The sequence below is a fragment of the Marmota marmota genome, unplaced genomic scaffold (genome assembly GCF_001458135.2).
Source record: "Marmota marmota marmota unplaced genomic scaffold, marMar, whole genome shotgun sequence".
In the NCBI taxonomy this organism is placed as follows: domain Eukaryota; kingdom Metazoa; phylum Chordata; class Mammalia; order Rodentia; family Sciuridae; genus Marmota; species Marmota marmota.
This window is the reverse complement of record NW_025999990.1, coordinates 29,706,318-29,728,306: the sequence shown is the minus strand read 5'-3', so window position 1 is coordinate 29,728,306 and position 21,989 is coordinate 29,706,318. Positions and strand designations below refer to the sequence as shown.

The following is a 21,989-nucleotide window of genomic DNA, read 5'->3' as shown; positions in this document are numbered from 1 at the left end:
ATGGAGAAGAGAGAGAAGATGGGAGGGGAGGGAGGGGGGATGGTAGAGGATAGGAAAGGTAGCAGAATACAACAGTTACTAATAGGGCATTATGTAAAAATGTGGATGTGTAACCGATGTGATTCTGCAATCTGTATTTGGGGTAAAATTGGGAGTTCATAACCAACTTGAATCTAATGTATGAAATATGATATGTCAAGAGCATTGTAATGTTTTTCAACAACCAATAAAAAAAAATAAAAAAAAAAAAACAAAGAATATGTACTCACATTATTTAATCACCTGTATGTGTTGGATAAGTATAAGTGTCCTTATAATTTGTCCTAAAACATTTATTAAAGTCCCTGTGTGATATTTATTCTGAAGAGCCTAAATGGGTCTCTAGGATTGTAGAAGGGCAGTGGGATTGTTGAGGTTAGTTGACAGGACCTATTTTCTTCTGATATCATGTAAATCAGTCTTTTGGTCTTTCTCTTTAAGAAAACTGACCAGGGTTACTTGTATTTCTAAACTTAGTTACATCTCTGTAGGAAACTAATATTTTTAAATGATGAAATGCATCATATTGTTACCCCTTGGAATCCATGGGGGATTGGTTTCAAGACCTCTGTGGAAACCCAGATCTGTGGATGTTCAGGTTCCTTAAATAAAATGGCATAGTATTTTCATGTACCCTACACCCATCGTCCTGTATAGTTTGTTATTTATATATATCATATATATATATAATGCCTAATACAATGTAAATGCTGTGCAAATTCTTATACTGTATTTTTTAGGGAATAACGACAAGAAAAAAGTCCAACATGTTCAGTACAGATGTAATTTTTTTCTGATTATTTTTACTTCACAATTATTTTAATTTGTGTATGTGGAACCCGTGGCTATGGAGGGCCAACTGCACATACTAATGAATATATATGAGAGGTATGCATATTCTGAAGGATATTGAAATGAATAACATGTCCTTACTGTCCATTTTAGGACAGTGTGTGAGTCTTCCAACTTGTCCCTCTGCAGTAGTTATTATAGGGAGCCATTGCCCATAAAAGCCTAAATGATCAAACATGTGTTGTGTTGGTTTTATTAAGAATTGCAAAAGGGACATGTGATTCTGCCTGCTGGAAAGCTCTCTTTCTTAACTTCTTTTGTTTATTGTCTAAGTCTAGTTTCTTGTCTCTCTTGTGTTTAGAAGGAACCACAAAATCTAGGAAAGCCACAAGCTTCATGGCTGCCTAGCAGCAGAAGTACCATTTGAGGGAGGAAACGGACATAGCTATTCTGCAGGTGACCAACTGAAACATGTTGACTGCTTTGGTGCCACTCTTCGACTGGGATGAGTTTGAGTTGGGATGCTCAGGGGGCTGACAGTAAGCTTATTTTTGGAGAGAGCCAGGGCTCACAGCAATGCTTCATTTCTGAGCCACGAGTGGGCTGATTTGTGGTCATGGGACCAGTGCAGTATGAAAGGCCTGGGTTTGCAGTTGCTTGAAATTCTTAACAATTCTACTTTTCAATTTGCAGTTTGCAAGTGGAGTAAGGTGGAACATGTTCTGGGGTCTTGGAGCCTCAATCCACTTGATTTCTCTTCCTGCTGCCTCCTCACACTAGAAGGGGATCTCAGCTTACTGTTCCTTCATTTCCTATTTGGCTTTCCCCTTCTTGCTTTTACTCAGTGTCTGCTGCTGTCCTCTGTCTCCAGCAGGGAATTTGGGCTTTGGGGGAGTCTGGGTTAAGTGTGTGTGTTCGTTGGCATCTCAGGGCTGGGCATGTGCTGCCCATCCCTGCCTTGAGCTGGCTGTATCATGGTGTATTCATTAGGCAACTTATGGAGGCCAGTCAGTCACCTACCACCCATCCAGATACCGAGCACTCCAAGGGTGAAAGTTGCCTTGCCCATCTGCCTTCAGCTGTTATGACAACTCACAGGAAAGAGGTGACTGACTTAAAGTAACAATCGTGAAGTGTCTTATAAGCCTATGGGTCTCTGGGGCATTTGGTTTAGGCTAGTTTGATTTCTGCTGGGCTCCCTCCTGTCTCTGTTATCAGCTGGTGGGTCCTCTGTAGGCTTGAAGATCCAGGTTGGCTTCCCTCAATTGGTAGAGTTCCAAGAGCAACCAGAGAGGGCAACCCCAGTGAGCAAGTGCCCTGCACACACCTGCTTTGTCATGTTTACTACCACTCCACTGGGCAAAGCAGGACCTAGGCCAGCCCAGACTGCAGGAGTGGAGGAAGAATCTGCCTGTCAAGTTGCAAAAGCACCTGGGAAGGGTGTGGATGCAGGGATGGGGGGATGAATCAAATGACACAGGCAAGTGATGTTGATTTGTGCTTTTCTTTAGACTTAGTTTTTCTTTTTAAAACTGGCATCTATTTTTCTACTTCTGAATTACTACCAACATTACTTTAAAGGGTAACCTTCAGGGACTGGGGCTGTCGCTCAGTGGCAGAGTGCTTGCCTAGTACATATGAGGCACTCTATCCTTAGCGTCACATAAAAATAAACAAAATAGAGGCGTTCTGTCCACCTACCATTACAAAAAATAAAAAATAAATAAAAAGGGTAGCCTTCATGTATATTTATAGAGTGGTTCTGTAAAAATCTATTTAGGGGTTACACAGAAATTTTATTGCCTAGACTAGGATCACTGTAGACCTGCTGCCAGAACCCAGATAATCATTAAACTGCCCCAGTAACACTCCACTTCACTGGCTTAAGGAAGGGAAAGAATATATAAATCGAGACGTGACATCAGCCTTGTTTTAGATGTTTGGGGTTTTTCTGGGATGGTGAGCCAGCCTGCTTTTTTGAGCGCACTCTCTTTGTAGGAACAGTCAAAAGAACCCCAGAGGGACTTTGTATAGCCTCTCTACGAGGAGCAGAGGGCTCTTTCTCTGTCTCTAGAGAATGAGGGTCCATTTATATGGTGTGTTTTGACCCTGGGGGAGTGGCACAGAATGCAGCCTATCTGGAAGGACCTTATTGTGGATCTGGGACTGACTCCCTCCCGAGCAGCCCACCCCCTGCCAGAATCCTGGCCATAGGTTGACAGCCCGCAACCTGATCTGAAGTCTCCCTGCTGCGCCACTGTCACTACCCCTAAATTCCCTAATCGCCACCCTTCTATAATAGCCCTGTAATGCTATCTTCCCACATGGCTCCCTGCTTTGTCTTATGTCCCGAAGTGCCACCAAACCTACAGCCAAGAAAGGAGTGCAGGGGACATGCTGCCAGGGGATCAGGGTTGACATGAAAATTGTCGGAGTCAGGAAATTCCAGGGCCCTTAAGTCATCCGGGAAGATATTTGACATGAGAGGCCAAGGGAAGGGATCAGGTTGCTCCCTGTAAGCAGGAATTGAGGTCAGGGATTGGGCTGGCAGGGAGGTGTTGGAGTCCTTCACTCTGTAGGGAAATTTGGATATTTCTGCCTAAATCTTTATAATAATGCAATTGGAATTAACCCCAGTCGCTGCCCATTGTTTTGGAAGTTTATAACATCAGCTATCACTAACAAGATTGAAGAATTTCCTTTAGGGTACTTATCAATATGTTTATTAAAATGATAACCGAAGCTGACCCTTGTCATCTCCCAAATATCTAGGGGATTTTACTCTTTCAGTGTGTCACTCCATCGGAAAAACCCTTTATTCTTGCTCCTTGGCTCATGTGATGGTTTAAATATTAATCTCACATGTCTGGGTGCAAGACTAAGGCAGGGCCTGCATTGTGGAATGGCTTGGGCAGTGTGTGCTGACTTGTTTGGCATCCTCACAGTGCACCTGTGCTGTTAGGATCCCCTTTGGGCACTTGTGTCTCATTTCTCTAAGGGCAGCTGATGTCTGATTTTTTCCCCCCTTCCCCACATGTGCTTCCTGGGGAACTCAGACACACATAGTCATCTTTTCTTTTTCATTTGAGGGACTCACTAGCACAAATGAGGAAGGACGTGCCCACCCATTAATTATGGGATTGGGATGATGACTTCTGGCTTAGGAAGTCATCCCAATGGCGGTTTTCCTCCTGGAAGGGGGACTTGGGCAGTTGTATGGAGGATATTTGGGTCTCTCATAATTACAGTGACAGGAATACAACCGAGGAAGAATATACATACATTTGGACAGTTGATTTAGATGGCATTTTACTTAATTCTGTTTTATTTGTATGTCATACTTACTCAATGAATCCATCTTTTTGAGGGAAGGAAGTGTTTCTGTGTTCCTGGATACCCTGCCTGCGTCTGGCACATAATTGGGTCAGAATAGGGCTGTGGTGGTGGTTAATGATGTCCATTATGTGAGGAGAGGAATGGTGAGAATGGGCAGTTGGGCTAAGTGTGGTGGTGGTGGTGGGGTCCTGTGTCAGAAGGCTGGGGAAATTGTATGATTTCCTGTTGTGATTTGGGGACAGCCTGGAGCACATTGAGGTAGATGCCTGGCAGGCCAGGAGATGTCCAGGAAGATGGGATAGTCACTTTTGGTTGATGGGAATAAAATCAGAGAGTGCAGGATGGAGATGATATGCTAAATAGCCCACAATGCCATTAAGGACAGGACTATATCTGTGGCCATCAGTGCACCCCTGCTTATGCCCCAGCTGAGGCTATGGGTACAGAGGTTACGTGGGAATGGAGGGGACTGAAATCCTAAGCTAGGGAGCCTTAGCCCTTGTCTCCACTGAGTAAAAGGGAGGGATATGAGAAATATGCCCTGGCCCTGGCCTGGGTAGCTTCTGAGCACTGACTGTTAAAGTCTCAGGAGTTTTATGAGTCAATTGTTAAACACAGTTATTATTAAAAAATTGAGTAATAGAAACTTATAATTGAATAAAAAGATTTAAAATTGAAGGTAGTAAGTATTCAAAACACATCACTTTCTAATCATCTGACTGCTAATCTCTGCTCCTGAGGGAGGGTACTTCTCACATAGTTGTGGGAGAAAGACTGTATTGGTGAGTTTTTGTGTATCAGTGACCCCTGTTGGTATTTGAAACAGACTGGTGGGAGCATTTAGCCACGTCTATGCATGCTTTCTGCTCCAGGGTAGCACTTCCTCTCGCTCTTGGTTTCTCCCTGGGCTGAGTGTGGACCACGACTTCAGCATGACTCAGACCCTTTTGAGGAGAAGCAAAGACTCTTGATCCAAAAGCTCCTTTCTCTGGACTCAGATGTTTCCAGGGGTGGAGGCAAAAGAAATTGTTATGGCTTAAAGGGCTTTCATTATGCCATCTGCTAGGCTGCTGATTCTATGTGGGATTAAGCATAAGTAAAAGTGTTGACACTGCCAACAGAACTAAGTAAGCTTTATTAGTTAATACCAGCTGTAGAAGTTAAAAGAAAGAACACGTTTCCAATGACGACAACTATACTAATGGTTGTGTGTGTTAACAAAAGTCCAGTTTTTAATGGAATTTTCCACCTAGGGATGATAAATTCTTACTTCTGTTCACTGGTGACCCTTGGCTAAAGGGGTGTCTTTTGCAGCAGACTTCCTGTTGGCTGCTGCCATAGACCAGGGAGGGCACTCTCTTCTGTCTTTTTTTGTTGTTGTTGCTGTTGTTGTTACTGGGGATCTAATCCAGGGGCACTTTATCACCCCCGGCCCTTTTCATTTTATTTTTTTAAATTTTATTTTTGTATTTTTTGGTACTTGAGATTGAACCAGGGACACTTAACCACTGAACCACATCCCCAGCCCTTTTTGTATTTTATTTAGAGACAGGGTCCCACTGAGTTGCTCAGGGTTATACTAAGTTTCTGAGGCTGGCTTTGAACTCACAATCCTCCTGCCTCAGCTTCCTGAGCTGCTGGGATTACAGGCGTGTACCACTGTGTGGGCTCCTTTTTATTTTTTATTTCAAGACAGGTCTCACTGAGTTGCTGAGGGTCTTGCTATGTGACTGAGGCTGGCATCATACTTGTGATCCTCCTGTGTCAGCCTCCCAAATCCCTGGGATTACAGGTGTGTGACACTGCAGCCAGTTCCCCTGTATCTTTTCCCCAAACCCTGGCTACACCTCTGACACCACAGTAAATGGAGTTTGGCCATTTTGATTTCTGTATTTAAATGCCTTCATAGATCAGATGGTACATCAATGAAGTGCCACTCAGGAAGGCTGAAATACACCCATATGCCTTTAGTTTGTCATTAGAGAAATAAGACAAGTGAATAAAATAGGATTAACCTTCAAATGATTTAACTTGGTATTTCTCACAAATACTAAAGAACAAATTCCTTTCATTTTGTTGAGGGATGTCAGCATTAAGGAAGTGTGGGGTCTCTAGCAAGAATTGTTACAGATGCCAATTCTGAATAAGCTGACAGTCTAGATTTTTACGTGTTGAGGGTATTGAGCAAAGCTTTCCCATCATAAGAGACTAATTCCTTGTTTGAAATCTCACTTAGAGTGGCTTAGAGGCATTTATCTAGATGTTTTAAAGCACTCACATATTTGTCTTCCCTTTTCCCCAATCTCCTGTCATTTTGGCTGAGAGTCTTAACTCACCAACTAGATGAATAACAAAAGCCACTCTTACAACCTAAGAAACCAAAGGTGAAGTTATACGTTTGGATTTCTTCATAATGTTAATCTCATTCTTCTTTGTTAAAGTGATTTTTCTATATTTTGAAGTGTAATCATTCTAAATATAACAAAATCCCTTTTTCTAATACTTGGAATTGAACCCAGGGCTGCTCTACCACTGAGATACATTCCCAGCCCTTTTTATTTTATTTGGAGACAACATCTCACCAAGTTGCCAATATTAGACTTGAACTTGTGATCTTCCTGCCTCAGCCACTGGAGTAGATGGGATTACAGTTGTGCACCACTGCACCCGGCAACAACCTGATATTCTTTTTTTTTTTTTTTTTGCAGTATAAATAGCTGATATTATTGTTTAGAAAATAATTACAAGAAAAAATTCTGTTCAGTACAGACACAATTTTTTCTTCTCCCCCATTTTTTTAAAAATCGGTGCATTATAATTATATATAATAATGACTTTTTTGTTACACATTTATACATGCACACAATATAACAATATAATTTGGCCAACATCCCTCCCCAGCACTCCTCCCCTTTACCCCTCCCATCCCTTTCCTCTATTTATCTCCCTTTGATTTTCATGAGATCCTTGCCCCACCACTTTCTTTTCCTTTTTTCTCTCTACTTCAACAAATGAGAGAAAACATACAACCCTTGACTGCCTGAGTTTGGCATACTTTGCTTAACATATGGTCTCAAGTCCCATCCATTTTCCTGCAAACGACATAATTTCATTCTTCTTTATAGTTGAATAAAACTCCATTGTGTATATGTACCACATTTTCTTTATCCATTAATCTATTGATGGACATCTAGGGCAGTTCCATAGTTTGGCTATTGTGAATTGTGCTGCTATAAACATAGGTAAGTATGTATCACTGTAATATGATGATTTTAACTTTTCAGAATAATATACCAAAAGGTGGTATAGCTAGGTCACATGGTAGGTAGTTCCATGCCTAGTCTTTTGAGGAACCTCCATATTGATTTCCCTAGTGGTTGTACTAATTTACGATCCCACCAACAGTGTAAAAATGTTCCTTTTTCTCCACATCCTTTTTAGTATTTATTATTGTTTCTATTCTTTTTTAATATTTATTTTTTTAGTTGTAGCTGGACACAATACATTTATTTCACCTATTTATTTTTATGTGATGCTGAGGATCGAACCCAGGGTCTCGCACGTGCAAGGCTCCACCGCTGAGCCACAACTTGAGCCCCTTATTGTTTGTATTCTTAATGGTTGTCATTCTGACTGCTGTGAGACGAAGTCTCTTTCTTGATTTGCATTTCCATAATTGCTAATGATGTTGAACATTTTTTCATATATTTGTTGGCCATTTGTATTTCTATGTAATTCATTTGCCCATTTACTAATTGGGTTATTGTGGGGGTTGGTATTAAATTTTTTCAGTTCTTTATATATTTTAGATATTAATCCTCTGTCAGAAGAATAACTAGCAAAGATATTCTCCTGTAGATTCTTTCTTCACATTTTCAATTGTTTCCTTATCTGTGCAGAAACTTTAATGTGATGCTATCTCATTATTAACTGTTGGCATTATTTCCTGATCTTTAAGGGTCTTAAAAATCATCGCCTGTGCCTATATGTTGGAATGCTGACCCTACACTTTCTTCTAGGAGTTGCATAGTTTCTGGTCTAATTTCTAGGGTTTTTTGATCCTTTTGGAGCTGATTTTTGTGCAGACAACCTGATATTCTTAATAACTTATCACAGCAAAGGTTTATTTCTTGATCTTGTCACAACCCAGGATGGGTCATTGGAAGCTGGGCAGCTCCTCTCTTCCATGTACATGCAGGAACACAAGCTCCATTTATCTGGGGCTCTTTCGTTTTCTGGGGTTTGGTGTCTTCCTCTTTTTCCTCGGTGTCTGGCTACAGGCAAGAGTAGAAAGGTGCAGGGGTGTTATGGCTAGGCTTCTTGGGGACTTTCTTCACTTTCACCCACATTCTATTGTTTGTACTTAGTCTGTGACCAGAGCTCAACTATAAGGCTTGGATATGTAGCATTTGTGCCCAAGAAGAAAAGAGAATGGGGTTGGTAAACATGTGGCCTTGCCTTGGTCACATCAGAATGCCCAATGACACAGCTGCATGTTGGAGTGTGATGAGTTTTCAAGTCCCTTGAGGGTCTTGATCCATAGAGAAGATGTAGAGTACAGTGGCTCAGTGCATGACCTTGACCAGGCTGCTAGTATCTAAATCCCAGCTCTACCATTTACCAGATTGTGACCCTGGGTGAGCAACTTAATATCTCTCTAGACCCAAGTTTCCTTATCTATAAAATGGGTTTAACAATAGAACAAAGAGTTCTTTTGAGAATCAAATGATTTACTGTGCCTATGTATTCAGAAGAGTTCCTGGAAGATAATTAATGTTAGTTGGTTAAATTTTAAAAAAGGAGACTAGTGACAAAGAGACCTAATTTCCTCTTGTGTGTGTTGTACTTTGGATATGTTGCCATTTGGATGGAACTGGTCTCTTTGAGTTCAACTGCAAAAATGTTTATTGGATAACTATTATTTGCAGTGTGCCAGGTGTGACCATAGAATCTAAATAAGTAGGCCTCTCACCAAGTCAAAAGAAACAGCATGTATTCCACACCAAATCTGCCTTTTAAACTTGGTGACTCTTAATCCATGGTTACACCAGCATCATGATCTTGGTCCCCACTGAGCAAATCCACAGCTTTCTCTGTACCCTCTGAATGGAGAGTGGCAGATGCCTAGTGCCCAGAGGGCTATTTCTCCTGCCCTGTCTGTCTTTTGGGCCTGTCAATGCCAGTCCTTTAACAGTCGCCTTGTCTGTCCACTTGGTACCTGGTTTGCTCCTGATCTATTTGCACTAGTGTATTACCTCTTCTAGTTAGGCTGCACAGTTCATCATGATGCTTGCTTTTATTTTTATTTTTTTTCTCCTTAAATGCAATTTTAATCTTTATTTTAAGCTAAGAACAATAATTTAATGCAATAAGCTAAATTCACACAAAATCTGTATACTCTGAGCTACAAAAGTGGGTTTTGTAGCTACCTATGGTTTTAGTCAACTACACATTTCCACAAGTACTTACAAATATGTTAAAAAATACTCTACCCCAAATGCTTATCCTACCATTAGTTTATTAAACATTAGTAGCCATTCCTTCTACTAAAAGTAGATGATCAGGAAAATGAGTTCTAAAACTTAAAAAGTAACCTAAGTCCCAAAAGGTTTTAAATAAAAAAAAATCTTTCAACATGGAAGCATCAAAATGAAACTTTAAGTTTCTAAAAAAAAAAAAAAATCACTCTTTAGAAAATATTAAAACAAATTATCATTTAAGACACATAAACATTTTTATAAAACTTGTAGTTTCAAATATCATCTCCTTAAAAGAAAAACCAGTTCACTATCTTTAATAACATCTCAGACCACTGTTGTCTAAAAACTTCAGAATATGTAAGGCATATGTCTCAGCTGTCATAGTCAAAATGACATCTAGATTTCACCTATTAAGCAGCTATAGTATAGCTTATAATGGCACAAGTATACCTAACACATAAATACTCCTTCATCCTTTAGATAGGCAAAAGTCAGAAGGAACTGCATAATTTGTAAGGTATTTTAACTTACATGTAGTCATTAAAACTCAGTAAGTAATTCAAGTATAGTCATGTAAAGCCAGGCAATTAAAGGCTCAAGGATCACTCTAAAATCAAAGACATGAAAATAAAGGCTGAAACTTTGTTTTTCCATCTTTCATTTACATGCCTAGATATTAGGACATTACTGTACAAAATACACAATTATTGTATATGATTTCCACAGAAGATAACGAAATTTCATGAAGTACAAAAATTATCAAGATCCGTAGTTTGCTTCATCAAATGCTTTTCTAGCTCGTTTCAATTCTTCATTCTTGGTAAGCAAGTCTTTAGCCCTAGCAAACTTCCTTGGGTCCTTTCGAATCAAGAAGACGATATCTTCAACTTGTACTCCACCTTGTCTTCCAATTAACATTGCCTTGTGGGTCATTTCAGAGATGAACTCTATGACAATGTCTTCAAGAATATCCACTGACTCAGTGTAAGGATTCTGGTCATCCCCAAACCCATACATCATACATCGTAATTCTTTAGAAAAAAGTCTCTTTCTTTTACCCTGTCCACCTTCTGCACCTCCTCCAATTTCTTCATTTTTCTCCTCAAAGGTTGGGTCTTCTTCCTCATCTGCCATCCCACTAGCCTGCCAGCCCACAGCGCCTCGCTGGCTAGCTGCTGGCTGGTTTTACCCATGATGCTTGCTTTTAAAAAACACTTGAAAGTTAATGTGACTTCTGCACAGGATGCCCCCACCCCAACAGCAGACTGGGCTTAACACATTCTTTCTCTCACAGCTGGACGACTGTACTCTGCAGCTGTCCCACAATGGCACCTACCTGGATCTGGAGGCCACACTGGCAGAGCAGCGGGATGAGTTGGAAGGCTTCCAGGATGACGCTGGGTAAGAGCAACTGTTGTTCCTGCCGACTGTTCCCCACTTACCAGAATATGTGGTGCATTGGTGGCTTCAAATACTTTGGAGAAATCACAGTAACTTTGACCTCTTCAAAAGGGTCCTGCAGGTGACTCAGTGGTGACTGCAGACCCTTTTCCATTTTGAGGAGCTTTTCCTGATAAAGCGACTCAGGGATAGCCCACCCAAGGAAAATTTCTGGCATTTTAATCAAACACATGGTACTTACCCTCTAAGTTATTTTTCCATTTAAATATCACAATTAAATGAACATCTTATGCCTGTAATTCCAGTAGCTTTGGAGGCTGAGGCAGAAGGATCACAAGTTCAAAGCTAGCCTCAGTAATTTAGCTAGGCTGTAAGCAACTTAGTGAGACCGTATCTCAAAATAAAAAATATAAAGAGCTTGGGATGTGGCTCAGTGGTTAAGTGCCCTTGGGTTCAATCCCCAGTACTAAGAAACAACAAAACAACAACAAAAAAACCCATCAATATCTTTCAGATTTTAGTGGATTGATAACTGTTTTAAACATTGTTTACAATCATCTGTTGGATATTTCATTTTCTTGGCAGATGCCCTCATAGATGGTTTTATAGGCTGTTATCATATTTCAACTCATTACAGTGGAGAAAATAATTATTAATTATGTTCATGAACATCAAGTTACATTTAGCCTACAGATTGCTTATTACTGAGTGAAGCAATACTGACATAACAAACCAGAGGTGTGTACAGAAAGTGAAATCTCTGTTGGATGTGCACATGGAGTCAGCCATTAGGTTACTGAAGTCACCTTTTGATGGGGCCCCTGCCTCCCTTTCCACATCCCCATCCATCTTCAACCAAGTGTATCTCTGATTTTATCACTTTCCTTAGAGACCTTCAGAGGCTCCCTAAATAATGCTCAGGTGTCTTAATCTGGTATTCAGAGACCCCCAAAAGTCATTTGAAGCTACCTTACCCAATTTAAAAATACAGTCAGGTAATAACTGTCTGAGAGTATTGATTTTTCATAAATAGCTCAAAGAGTGGGGAAAATAGCTCGAAGAATTGGAACCTTCTTAGTGTTAATTTCATGTAGCTGACTCAGGAGTGAGCTGGTGGCCTCATGGGTTTCCCATTTTAATACTCTTCACAACTATGGTCATTCTTCTTCTAATTGTTCCTCTCTCCCACTGAAACTCCATGATGTCACAACTGTTCCATCTGAATCTCTAGCATCTAGCACATTATAGGCATTTAGTGGATATTTGTGGTCAGGTGAATGGAACAATCTTTGAATTGATTCCTGAGTGGCATGGCCACTGAACACCAAGGAGACCAAGAGCCTTGACAGGATCTAGCAAGGATCCTGAGAACACCCTTCATGCTCCCTGTGTGAGGGCCCTAACAGTAGTGGATGCTGGGAACCACCACCATAGGCCCATCCACCACACTCTGGCAACACGGGTGTCCCTCAAAGAACCTTTCTGGCCTCCCTAGTCACACCAGAGTCTACTATCCATCATTTTAAAAATTAACATTATAGACTGATAGATCAGGGAAATTCCATTGTGATATTTTTTTTAACAAGTATCTGGCAATGACATTCGTTTATGTAAGATGTCAGGGTGCAGGCTGGATGACAGTCTAATTGGATGACTTCATGGCTCATTGATCAAACAGACCCCAGGAGTGTTATGAGTAGATCATTGTCAACTTGAAAAATGTTTAAAGTGGTGTTATGCTTGAAGATTTTGTCCTTTTGATTTTGTTTTCTTTTTTACCAAAACTTGAATAATTTAGAGATGGCAGCTCAGGGGGAAAAGTGTTGATGTATCAGACGACAGTATAAGAATAAAGGGTGAAGAAGGAACTAACATTTATGGAGCATGCTAAAGTTACATTTATGCTAAGCTCTATTTCTAGACACCTATTTACACTGTCTTTGTTTAATAGTTCATTTTCATAAGAGTCATGTAATTGTATTCGTTTGTATCTATTTTTTCCATCTCAGACACCTGAAGTTCAGGAGTTAAATTACATGTCCAGAGTGGTAGAGCCAGGAGGTGGTGAGCCATATCTGAACACAGGTGTGCCCCAATTCTCAGGTCTATAGTCCTCTGCCACCCCAGGGGCTTCTGGGCACCAGCCCTTCAGGGTCTACTCAGCATGTGCATTGCACCTTTGGTGATGGGTGTCCGGTTTACACAAGGACATCCATTCTGATCTTCAATACTGCTTCCAGTGAGAACAACATGTAGCCATACTGTAGAGTGGCTCCCGGGAAGACACCTTTGCCACCATCATGCGTCACTGACACTGCAGCTCCAACTGGTGACACCAGCATCCAATTGTTGGGTGTTCTTCCACAGCTGCTCCCAAAAAGCCAGGGGATCCTGGGGCAAGCTCGCCAGGGATCATGGTGCCTGCTTTATCATTTTGCTCCCTTCTGAATCCCCACCTGGCCATGGGTCCTATGGTATCTGGAGCCTAGATACCATTTTTGCACTCTAATAGTGAGAGATGCTGGGAAAATGAATTACAGCATGAAGAGCAGGAGAGACTTAAGACATGGGGAATGGCAAACAGGGGAATTTGGCCCAAGAGATGGTGGGTAGCTACATTTTGGACACACGTGTCTCAAACTCACCCCAGAGGGAGGTTTTATATCTTTGAAAAGGTCTTCATATATAGTGACCCACCCCTTGTCCTTTGGGACACAACCAAGATGACATCCCCTTATGGTCTGAAAAAGTGTGAAGAAGCTACCTCTTTTGATCTCCTGGTGGGGGCCCCTGCCTGTTCCTAGTCCAGGTTGCAGAAAACCTGCCAGGTTACCTGTTATCCCCAGGCTATTTACCACCATTTATTTATGAGCTCGGGAAGCACATAGCAAGTCTGTGGGCACTGGCCAGAAAGCAGTGGCAGATTGAGCTCCGCCCACATGGGTAAGCAGGGTCTCTGGGTTATTTGCTGTGTCAGTTGCACTGAGGGTCCTTATTAGATCCTCTCCCAGATGTGTGGCGTTTGGCCTAACTGTGGCTGAGAACTCACTTATCCCATCATTAGGAGTTAAAATAAAAGTATTCCCTGGTTAAGGTTTGGCCTTTTGAGGTATGAAAGTGGCACAGGGAGGTATTATTTTGGCCTCTAATTTCTTTGTGTAAATGATAGGAAAATATCTGCTAATATTGTGCCCATCTGATGAATATGGATGGAAATTGTGGTATTTTTCGTGTGGTGTGTTCTGAGTTGAGTTTCCTTGCTGGAGGGCTTCGTTTCTTTTTCTTGTCCACTATACTGCTCTTTTGTGCCAAGACTAAAAATTAACTTATCTGTTGTTTAGAGTTATCACTCAGGCTATCAAAGAAGAGGAGAAAGACCTTCAAAAGTGGAAGGACAAAGCAATTATTATGCAAAAAAAAAAAAAAGAAAAAAAGGGCAGCAAGGTCTGTCCATTGCTTTCCACGGCCGGGGAAAATTAGCAAGGAAAACATGATGTAGTGGAAACAGAAGCCTCGAAGCCTCTAGGTTATTCCTGACCCCGCTACTGTGTGACCTTGTGCAAGCCACTTTAAGCTTCTGATAGTTTACAAAATGGGGACATTTATAAAATTTATTTATACAAAAAGGACAGTATTTCCCAACCCCATTTCTCTCTCTGTGTGAGCAGGGTCTCCTGCAGGGTCTCTGACACCCCTGTTGGGTGTTGCACAGTGGTTAGGGATATGGGCTTTGTGTTTAGTCTCATGGCTGGGTGACCATGGGGATACAACTGCACCTCTCTGAACCTCAGTTTCCCTATAATATTATCATGATACTGACTCCTTGAGTTGTTTTGAGGTAAAATGTGATGATGTACCTAAGACGTTAAGTTAGTTCCTGGCACTCAACCCACACATTCAAAAATCGTAGCCATTGGCACAAATATAGTAAAAATTTGGGAACAGATTTTACATTGAAATGGAGGTTGTGGAAGGAAGAAATGAAGAATCTCCCTTGCTTCTTCAGACAGTTAGCTTCAGCTGAGAGCAGGCCTGCAGCTGAGGAACTTGTGGAATCAGTGGTGAGGGGCACGAGGGGTCTGCTGCACTCACTCCCCGTGCACAGCACAGCTCAAAGTACAGATCACCCACACCTGCCCCATTGCGCTGGGGGAGAAGCTGACCCTTCAGAGGACTGGGGACTGTTGGGGTGAGTTCAGTGCTAGAGTTAGGCCAGCTGCCCCTGAAGACTCTGGAAGAAACTGCTTAGAAATACTAATCTCTAGTTTCTGGGCTTCAGGAGGTTTGGAAAGGGGCCTGAGAATCTTGTTTTTCAAAAAAGCTGTCCCAGGTGGTCCGATGTTTGGTCAGGACCTATAGCAGTGGTTCTCGGTCTTGGAGAATATTGCAAACAACTGAGGAGCATTAAAAACTCCACCTTCCACGCTCAGCCTCGGGCTCATAAAATTAGCACGGGGAGCGTGGGCCCAGGCCGTGGCAGTTTTAAAAGCCACCCCAGGTGAGTCCCACGTGCAGCCTCGGGTGAGAACCACTATATAAGGGAGTCAGCGTTCTCAAACGGGCTGCAGGACGCCAGAAGAAGTAGAGGTGCTTCGATGTTGACTGCATAATGGGCTCAGAGCGGCTGGCCAGTACCTCGCCGTGCTAGACTGCAGGACAGGAGGAGGAAGACAGCTGGTAAGTGTGGGGGCCTGAGCTGGGCTGCGGGGTGTGGGCTGGAGTCTGCAGAAGACAACTTACCTGAATAATAGGAGCTTTCTCAGAAACAGTCTGATGAGCGGGGTGGGCGGAAAGGACTTGGAGCAGGGGTTGGTCAGGTGAGGGCCACTGTAGGGACAAGAAGGGAGTGACCTAAACCTGGTGGCTGAGAATTGTGAGCCTGGATGAGTCAGGGGAGGTGACGGACGCTGTGACTTAGGAGGCTTGGTACCAGCTTGTGTGGAGAGGACAAATGGGCCCATGACATGAAGTGGAGTGTGTGTGGAAAACGGGAAGTGGTGGTGTTCTCACTGGCAGTTTGGGGAGGGGGGTGTATTTATACATTTGAGGTTGTGATAAGCCACGATTAAGTTGTGAGCTGGTCCGTGAGAGCTTGGCCTGGGACACAGGTGAGAGGCATCAAGGACCAGAGAAGCTGGGAGATGACTTGGAGGGAGGGTGCTGCACACTTCGGTAAGCCTTATCCCTGGGGGACAGGCAACAGAGTGAGGTGAGATGAGTAGGATCTGCTGGTAGGGACCAAGGGGTTAGCTGTTACTCAGGTGGCAATATTTGGATGACCAAGTATTATATCTCAGCAAAAAGCTGAGTTTAGCGGCACATAACCAACAACCCAGACAGGGGCTCACCCTGTGTAGAGTAGGGATAGAACCCAGGGTGCTTAACCAGTGAGCCACCCGTGTCCCCAGCCCTTTCTTCGATGGAGCCTTGCTGAGTTGCTTAGGGCCTCAGTTGCTGAGGCTGGCTTCAAACTTGAAATCATCCCGAGTCTTGGGGATTATAGGCGTGGGCCACGGGGCCTGGCTACCATTTGTATATTTTTTCCATGGGAAAAGAAAGGATATTAATATGAAAAGATAGTCTTCAGACTGGAAGAAAGCATTGATAAAGCATATATTAAAGGATGAAGTCTTTAAAAACTCCATAACAAACCAAACCACCCAATTACAAATAAGACTTAAATAGAATAAGGCTGCACGTGGGACTCACCTGGGGTGGTTTTTACAACTGCCACTGCCTGGGCCCACGATCCCCGTGCTAATTTTATGAGCCTGAGGCTGAGCATGGAAGGCGGAGTTTTTAATGCTCCTCAGTTGTTTGCAATAGACTCTAAGACTGAGAACCACTGCTATAGATCCTGACCAAAGACCGGACCACCTGGGACAGCTTTTTTTTAAAGAAACAAGATTCCTTGCCAAGGAAGACATTAGGGTGGTATATGGACAGATGCTCAATATAATGTAGTTAAAACCAATCCCGTTACATTCATCTTAGAATGGCTGAAACCCCAAACACTGATGCCATCAAATGCTGGTGAGCACGTGGAACAGGACATTTCCTCACTGCTGGTGCGAATGTTACTTTAAAACAGTCCGTTTCTTGCACTGTAACAGTGGGTGGCCAAGCTCCCAGGTAGTTATGCAAATGAACTGAAGATTTGCATCACCACAAAAACCTGTGCATGAATGTTTTTAGCCCTTTTCCTCGTAATTGCCCAAACCTGGAAGCAATCAAGTTGTTATTTAGTAGGTGAGCAAACTGCAGTATATACATACAATGTTACTCGGTTATTTAAAAAGGGCTATCAAGATGGAAAATTCAGAGGAAAAATATTCATATTGTGAAGTCTGTGAAAACTCTGTACCGATTACAAACCTGGCCTTCTGTAAAAGGCAAAACTATGGCCTCAGTAAAGGGCTTTGGTGGTTGCCAGAGATGGGGATATGGGGGCTGGGTATTGGGGTGAGTAGATGGAGCACAGGGGCATTAGGGTGATAGGACTATGCTGTCGTTAGTGTTGGCTACAGGACATATTTGTGAAAACCCTTAGAACTGGTCAATACAAACTGAATCCTGAAGCAAACTGTGGACTGAATAATTGGTACACCTGTCTAACATCTTGCATGGTTACACTTGTTAACAGGCAAGGTGGTGTAGGGTGTGGCCACAAGGGTATCTTGGAACACTCTATTCCCTGCAATTTTTCTATAAACATCCACTCTAAGAAAATGGTGGATAACTAGGCTATTTCAAGGACAATGTTGATTCCATGGTGTTCCTAGAACTCCAGCTCATCTATCTTTGCCATCCTATGGGTCTGGCTTTAGTCTTTCATGCTTTATCATAATTACAATATGGCTCCTCCCATTCCATTATACGAAGGCCTAATGCCCCTGTGCTCCATCTACTCACCCCAATACCCATTATATGAAGGCCTGTATTGGCTAGGGCACAGACTTCTCAAGTCAAATCTTAAAATATGACAGCTAAAGTAAGTTTAGGGCTGGGGATGTAGCTTAGTGGTCAAGTGCTTGCCTAGCATGGGTAAGGCCCTAGGTTTGATCCTCAGCATCACATAAAAAATAAGATTAAATTCTTTGGTTTTTTTTTTTGTGTGTGTGAGAGCCCAAATCTAGTCCCCATTCTTGGAATTGGTAAACCAGGTATGGCATCAACAAAACAAAGATCCTATTTCTGGGTTTGAGGTGGCTGCTTTAATTCTTACCATATCATCCTCATCTCAGCCCCTTGAGGGAAAAGAACAAAAGGAGTGTATCCACATTCCTGTTGACATAACTTCTCTCATGCTGTTGGCCAAACTTGAGTTCATGGTCATACCATGAATTGTGGACTTGTGTCAGCTAACCTTCTCCATTACTCTGGATATTGGGTGACGGTCGTCCCTGCCTCAGAGGGAAAGGGTGAAGAGATCCCTTATCCTTAAGGCTGTGTGTACCCTGCACAGATTCTTTTTCTAGAATGACTTTGAGATAACCCTCTAGTCTGAGGATAGCATCCTAACATCTAAATATTGGTGCTCGCTGGGTCTGCTCCCCCTGTTTAAAGAGCTTTCCAGAAGCTCCATCAGCAATTTCCACCAATAACTCGCTGAGAACCTTGCTTCATGGAGGATGTACATTGTCACCCCAGAGAATGTTTTTAAAATACTTTTTAGTTGTCGATAGACGCAATACCTTTATCTTACTTTTTACGTGGTGCTAAGGCTCAAACCCAGTGCCTCAACACATGCAGGCAAGTGCTTTACCACTAAGCCACAACCCCAGCCCCAAATAATGGTCTTTTTATAAGACGGGGAATATGGGTACAGGATAGGTAACCAGCAGTGCCTGCTCTGCAAGGGGAGAGGTGCTCTCGAAGAGAGCAGTTAAGTACACCAGACCACAAGGTCGGGCTTCGAGAGGAACCAGGCATGTCAGAGATTGAAGATGCCCTTGGGAAGGGGGAATCCAAAGCATAGGGGAGCTGAGGATGGTGGGGGATCAGTGGGATTGCCTGGAAACTGTAGATGTGTCAAACAAGGGCTTCTCTGCTTTTGGAGGAGAGCCACGTATAGAAGGTAAGAAAAAGGGGTCTGAATATGGGGGGATTTAAAGCATGCACAGAAATGAACAAAATGGGTCTTAACTCTTACATATAAGTATCAAATTCCTAGGAAAGTCTCCATAGCCTCGGGTTAGGCAATAGTCTTAGACATGACACCAAAATCACAAGGGACAAAATGCAAATTGGACTTAATCAAAATGATCTCTTTTACCTCAAAAGATGTCATTGATAAAGTGAAAATTTCAGCTTCAGAATGTCTTCAAGTTGCATCTGATAAGGGACTTACAACTAGAATAGAATTTTTGCAATTTAATAATAAACCAATTAAAGCAACAAAGGATTTGACATTTCTCAAAGTAAAAATACAAGTGGCCAATAAGCAAAGATGCTCAACATCGTAAGTCCTTAGGGAAAGATGGATCAAAACCATGGGACGTCACTTCACACTTACTAGGATCAACATGACAGTAACGTATTGACACTGGACCCCTTATACATTACTGGTGGGAACATAGTACAGCTGCTTTAGAAGAATCGGTGTGATAGTTTCTTAAAATGTTAAACTACATAGCCCTACAATTTTATCTCTAGACATAGGCAAATGTTTTATCTCTGGGAAAAAATTTGTTTTTTGGTACTAGGGATTATACCAGTAATCGAGCCACATCCTGAAACCTTTCTTTGGTATTGGAGATGGGCCTTGCTAAATAGCTGAGGCTGACTTTGAACTTGACATCCTCTGACTCGGGGATTGCAAGTGTGTGCCACAAAGCCTGGCTTACCTAGGTAAGAATTTGTACTATTAACTCAAATGGAAACAACTTGTCCCTCAACAGATTTATCGAACATTGTCTTGATAAATCCTTATCAAGGATTTGTCTCTTATCAAGAACATTGTGTAGCACTTACCGCATGCCAGCTAGCCAAATGCCACATGCATATCCAATAGAATACTACTTGGCAATAAAAAGTGAAGTATGAATGTGTCATGGGATGGATGAGGCTTGAAATCGGACCCAGCAGAAGAAACCGGACACATAATGATGCTGTACAATTTGTATGAAGCGTCCAGAAAAGGAAAATGTGTAGAGACAAGGTAAACTAGTGTCAGGCTGTGTGTGGCACTAGGCAATGATGGCAGATGGACATGAAGCTTCTCTCTTGGGCAGTGAAGAAAAATTAGATTTTTGCTGATTACTGGTGTATTAATAGTTGTACAGCCATCAATTTTATGGTCCCTAATCGTACCTCATTAAAGGCTACAAAGATGTCAAGGAATGCTCATGGATGAGATGCTGGCTGAGCTTGTGACAGATTGGGCTGGGTATGGTAAGTTCCAGCTTTTGGGATGAGAAATTATGGTGGAGGAGAGAACAGCAAAAAGATAGTGGAACTGGCCTCTGAGAAAGCACCCAGGAATCAGAGCTTTGGTTCCCTCTGGACACATGCAGGGGCTTCATGCTTGGGTCACAGGATGTATACTGCAGGGCACTTCCAAATTAATCCTGTGTATCTTGGGACTCCTTACAGTTAGAGCAGATAGCTCCTTCCTTGGAGATCTGTTGCCAAACACTACACAGAAGGGACAAGCTTTAGTAGGGTCCCTTGAAAAAGTTCATGTTAAATCCCTGGAATTTTAATTGAGCAGGAAAGAAGCAATAACAAATGGGTCATTGCTGTGGATTCTTGAATGGGTGATAAAAAGGGAGAGAAGGGAAAGATGGGAGAGATGGAAGTAACAAGGCAGACTGACATGAAGAGGAGTGGATAGCCAAACAATTAGGACAGGAATGGAACAAGGGAAGTGAAGGTGGCTTGGAGACTGCCACTCTGTACCCTCACCAAGAACATTGTCTAGCACCTACCACATGCCGGGCATGTTCCTAGCACACTGTTTGCGTGTTCCTCTCACCCTGCAGAGAAACTAGGCATTATTATCCCATTTTACAGACTTGGGTTAAGTAACTTGTCAAAGATTGCACAGCTGGCTTGAGTCTGGTGTTTTCTTAACCCCCACGTCCCCCAGTGTAATGGGAGAGACCGGAATATTTTGGGAGGTCAGTATAATGGCAGCTGGCTCTTAGACGTTGAGCTTCTAAGTAAATCTCAGCATGTACTTTTACTAGCTGGTGACTGGTTGAAATCCCCCTTCATCTCTTTATCCCCAGGCAGGAGTGTTGACTGAGGCTTCCAGCTCTGGAAGCTGTTAAGAAATTTCTACTTGGGCAACTGCAGAGGGACCCTGGTCTTGCAGGATAGTTAACCATGGAATTCTAACCTTAAGATTGGTTCTTATGAGACTGGAGGAATATTTGGGTCATTAGTTCCACTGTTGGTACCAAAATGATCAAGCCTTTGACTCTGCTCAAAGGCTTTGACCCTTGCTTTTATCCCAAGGTCTTTGGTTTTCTGCAAAAATGTGCCCTTGAGAGGGATGGAATGGAAACACAGGCTTCTGGGAGCCTTAAATGGTTAAATCAGATTTTTGCTTCCCCAAGGCCATAGGCATAATAAGAGAAACTCGTGTTTTCTGAGAATCCAGGAAGTTTTGGGAAATTTAGTGGTAGTGCCATCGCATCCCTTATGCACAGGCCTTGACAGGCATTCTCCTTGAGTTGCACATCTGTTTTAGATAATTCCATTGTCACTGGGGTGGTGTTGGCCTTGGATGTGGCCTCAGGTTGAGGTATGGACACTGGTTCGGAAGAGCAGCTGGACTTGAACTAGAGCCATTTCCCTGCATTGGCCACGCTGATAACAGGACTGGAATCCTCCCGGAGCAGTTAGGTCACACTGAGCTGCCTTCAGAGTTCTGGTACTTCGTATATTCTCCACCCCCCCCCCCCGCCGCCCTCACTGAGGTGATCTCGGCCCCAA

The 21,989-nt window shown here is 42.6% G+C and overlaps 2 protein-coding genes across 2 annotated transcripts in view; one reads left to right on the top strand and one right to left on the bottom strand.

Annotated features, from left to right (window-relative positions):
* Positions 1 to 10,359: 10,359 nt before the first annotated feature.
* Positions 10,360 to 10,898, bottom strand: LOC107139397 (transcription initiation factor TFIID subunit 13-like). The gene has a single exon (XM_048806317.1). The coding sequence runs from the start codon at positions 10,779 to 10,781 to the stop codon at positions 10,407 to 10,409; it is 375 nt and encodes a 124-aa protein (XP_048662274.1). The 5' UTR covers positions 10,782 to 10,898; the 3' UTR covers positions 10,360 to 10,406.
* The window catches only part of Fhod3 (formin homology 2 domain containing 3), a 389,221-nt gene continuing 378,107 nt past the window's right edge, over positions 10,876 to 21,989 (top strand). The window contains exon 1 of the mRNA XM_048806588.1: positions 10,876 to 11,048. Within this exon, the coding sequence (XP_048662545.1) occupies positions 10,891 to 11,048 (158 nt within the window). The 5' untranslated portion in view covers positions 10,876 to 10,890. The remainder of the gene's footprint in view (positions 11,049 to 21,989) is intronic.

Excerpts from the sequence above, each read along its gene's own strand:
- LOC107139397 (XM_048806317.1), bottom strand. The coding sequence starts at position 10,781 with ATGGCAGATGAGGAAGAAGACCCAACCTTTGAGGAGAAAAATGAAGAA.